This window comes from Salvelinus sp. IW2-2015, unplaced genomic scaffold (assembly GCF_002910315.2).
Source record: "Salvelinus sp. IW2-2015 unplaced genomic scaffold, ASM291031v2 Un_scaffold2090, whole genome shotgun sequence".
Taxonomy (NCBI): domain Eukaryota; kingdom Metazoa; phylum Chordata; class Actinopteri; order Salmoniformes; family Salmonidae; genus Salvelinus; species Salvelinus sp. IW2-2015.
This window is the reverse complement of record NW_019943429.1, coordinates 6,464-10,680: the sequence shown is the minus strand read 5'-3', so window position 1 is coordinate 10,680 and position 4,217 is coordinate 6,464. Positions and strand designations below refer to the sequence as shown.

Here is a 4,217-nt window from a genome sequence, read left to right as displayed (position 1 = left end):
ATGATATATGGGGTCATACAGTATAGGGTTTATCTATGTATGAAATACGGGGTCATACAGTATAGGGTTTATCTATGTATGAAATACGGGGTCATTCAGTATAGGGTTTATCTATGTATGAAATACGGGGTCATACAGTATAGGGTTGATCTATGTATGAAATAGAGGGTCACACAGTATAGGGTTTATGACACTCAGTATTATCTTTGTAAGATCCAACACACACTTTGCTAACTTTTTAACTTGTAAATCACAGAGAGATTTTAATAAATTTTTCGACAAAGTAATTTCTCTACGTTGGATCTTGATGTTCTGTTCAATGTATTCACGGTTTATCTATGTATGAAATACGGGGTCATACAGTATAGGGTTGATCTATGTATGAAATAGAGGGTCACACAGTATAGGGTTTATGACACTCAGTATTATCTTTGTAAGATCCAACACACACTTTGCTAACTTTTTAACTTGTAAATCACAGAGAGATTTTAATAAATTTTTCGACAAAGTAATTTCTCTACGTTGGATCTTGATGTTCTGTTCAATGTATTCACATTGTTTGATGCCAGTTTATACATGTTGGTCAAATACCAACAATGGTGTTTGCCAACAAGAACACAATCACACAATAATATGTCTCCACCAGTAAATGATATGTCAGTGAACACAGTGGTGTAAAGTAAAAATACTTTAAAGTTATACTTAAGTCGTTTTTTGGGGTACCTGTACTTTACTTTACTATTTATATTTTTGACAACTTTTACTTTTACTTCACTACATTCCTAAAGAAAATGATGAACTTTTTACTCCATACATTTTTACTGATAATTGTTACACGATAATGTTACACGATAATGGTCCAATTCACGAACTAATTAAGGGAACATTCCTGGTCATCCCTACTGCCTCTGATCTGGCGGACTAACGGACTCACAAAACACATTCTTTGATAATAAATTATGTCTGAGTGTTGGAGTGTGCCCCTGGCTATCCGTAAATTAAAAAGATTAGCTTAATATAGGGAATTTGAAACGATTTATACTTTTACTTTTGGTACTTAAGTATATTTTAGCAATTACATTTACTTTTGATACTTAAGTATACAGTTGAAGTCGGAAGTTTACATACACTTAGGTTGGAGTCATTAAAACTTATTTTTCAACCACTCCACAAATTTCTTGTTAACAAACTATAGTTTTGGCAAGTCGGTTAGGACATTTACTTTGTGCTTGACACAAGTAATTTTTCCAACAATTGTTTACAGACAGATTATTTAACTAATAATTCACTGTATCACAATTCCAGTGGGTCAGAAGTTTACATACACTAAGTTGACTGTGCCTTTAAACAGCTTGGACAATTCCAGAAAATGATGTCATGGCTTTAGAAGCTTCTGATAGGCTAATTGACATAATTTGAGTCATTTGGAGGTGTACCTGTAGATGTATTTCAAGGCCTACCTTCAAACTCAGTGCCTCTTTGCTTGACATCATGGGGAAATCAAAAGAAATCAGCCAAGACCTCAGAAAACAAATTGGAGACCTGTAGGTACCACGTTCATCTGTACAAACAATAGTACGCTAGTATGAACAGCATGGGACCACGCAGCCGTCATACAGCTGATGAAGGAGACGAGTTCTGTCTCCTAGAGATGAACGTACTTTGGTGCGTAAAGTGCAAATCAATCCCAGAAGAACAGCAAAGGACTTTGTGAAGATGCTGGAGGAAACGTGTACAAAAGTATCTATATCCACAGTAAAACGAGTCCTATATCGACATAACCTGAAATGCCGCTCAGCAAGGTAGAAGCTGCCAAAACCGCCATTTAAAAGCCAGCCTACGGTTTGCAACTGCACATGGGAACGAATATCGTACTTTTTGGCGAAATGTCCTCTGGTCTGATGAAACAAAAATAGAACTGTTTGGCCATAATGACCATCGTTATGTTTGGAGGAAAAAGGGGGAGGCTTCCAAGCCGAAGAACACCATCCCAACCGTGAAGCACGGGGCTGGCAGCATCGTGTTGTGGGGGTGCTTTGCTGCAGAGGGGACTGGTGCACTTCACAAAATAGATGGCATCATGAGGCAGAAACATTATGTGGATTTATTGAAGCAACATCTCAAGACATCAGTCAGAAAGTTAAAGCTTGGTCGCAAACGGGTCTTCCAAATGGACAATGACCCCAAGCACACTTCCAAAGTTGAGGCAAAATGGCTTAAGGACAACAAAGTCAATTCATTGGAGTGGCCATCACAAAGCCCTGACCTCAATAGTATAGAACATTTGTGGGCAGAACTGAAAAAGCGTGTGCGAGCAAGGCCTACAAACCTGACTCAGTTACACCAGCTCTGTCAGGAGGAATGGGCCAAAATTCACCCAACTTATTGTGGGAAGCTTGTGGAAGGGTACCTGAAATGTTTGACCAAAGTTAAACAATTTAAAGGCAATGCTAACAAATACTAATTGAGTGTATGTAAACTTCTGACCCACTAGGAATGTGATGAAAGAAATAAAAGCTGAAAMAAATAATTCTATCTACTATTATTCTGACATTTCACATTCTTAAAATAAAGTGGTGCTCGTAACTGACCTAAAACAGGGAATTTTTACTCTGATTAAATGTCAGGAATTGTGTATTTGGCTAAGGTGAATGTAAACTTCCGACATCAACTGAATTTAAAACCAAATACTTTTAGACTTTTACTTAAGTAGTATTTTACTGGGTAAACTTTACATTTTACTTGAGTCATTTTCTATTAAAGTATCTTTACTTTTACTCAAGTATGACAATTGGGTACTTTTTCCACCACTGAGTGATCAACAGCCACAGCCTCCGCCTGCTATTACGCTGTGGATGAATCACCACAGAAATAAAACATCTGGCTTAGATAGCAACATTTCTGTGCATGGTGATTATATATGGAGTTTGGTAAACACCACTCGTTTTAGCCCTGACAATGTTTTTCCTGGAGTTTCCCCCACATCCTCGCCTTCCTCCCATGTCAGGCAGTTACAACATCTGCTTCCCAAATGGCACCCTATTCCCTCAACTGTACAGTGTACTACTTTTTAACACAGCCCTATGGGCCCTGTTCAAAAAGAGTGCACAATAAAGGGAATAGGGTACCATTTGGGAAGCAACCAATGTCCTGAATTATTATATTACCAATGTACTGGACATGTACATTCCACCAAAGGGTGTGAATAAGGTCAGCGTATGTGTGTCCCAGATGGCATCCTACTTAATGCACATTTCTTTCTTACATTTTAATAATTTAGCAGACCCTCTTATCCAGTGCCACTTACAGTACTGAGTGCATACATTCTCACACTGGTCCCCTGTTGGAATCAAACACACAAGCCTGTCTTTGCAAGGACCATGCCCTACCAACTGAGCCACACGGGACCTTACGGGCCCTGGTCAAAACTAGTGTACTATAAAGTGAATAGGAGGCCATTCGGGAGGCAAGTCCATATGTGTGTGATCTTATTATGTTTTTGAACCCTTTCCTCTCTGCCTCTACAGTTGCTGCGTCTGGTGACGGTGCCTGAGAAGCGCTGGAGAGCCCGGTCAGGTGGGGGTCAAGGGCCGGAAGGACGGAGCAAGGGAGAGGAGGAGGACGAGTGGTTCGAGAGTGGCGACTGTGATGACGAGGATGACTGTGCTGGGGTGTCGGGGCTCGGGCCACCCCCTCACCGTAAACGCTTACGTATCTTTGCAGGTCAGTCAGACAAACGCCGCCATGTATTCACTTTTATTTTAGTCACAACTCCAGTCCCTGAAGGTCACTGTCCTTCTGGTTTTGTGTGTCTCTGATAAGTTAAGACCGGGAGGCAAATACTCAAGTAAAGGTCACACTGAGTAAAATAGCAGCAGTAGCTGACAAGCTAAAGAGGACAACATTCTGGCTAAGGCCATCCAGTGTTGGAGCATCAGCTCCCCCCATTATCAGGAGCATGGAGAAGAGAGGGGTGTTGAGATCTCCTGGTCCAGACCACTGGAAGTGGTGCACCTGCTGGATTCCTGCTTTAACCTCGGGACCCCTTGTCTCACTCCCCAGGCCCCTGGTCTCACTCCCCAGGCCCCTGGTCTCACTCCCCAGYCCCCTTGTCTCACTCCCCAGGCCCCTGGTCTCACTCCCCAGGCCCCTGGTCTCACTCCCCAGAACCCTGGTCTCACTCCCCAGAACCCTGGCCTCACTCCCCAGAACCCTGG

At 41.6% G+C, this 4,217-nt stretch overlaps 1 protein-coding gene across 1 annotated transcript in view; it reads left to right on the top strand.

Annotated features, from left to right (window-relative positions):
* LOC112072924 (glypican-3-like) overlaps positions 1–4,217 on the top strand; it is a gene marked incomplete at its 3' end in the record, with an annotated part of 124,166 nt that overhangs the window by 118,327 nt on the left and 1,622 nt on the right. Inside the window, 3 exon segments of the mRNA XM_070439979.1 lie at positions 3,528–3,734; positions 3,736–3,746; positions 4,063–4,153. Of these exon segments, the coding sequence (XP_070296080.1) occupies positions 3,528–3,734; positions 3,736–3,746; positions 4,063–4,153 (309 nt within the window).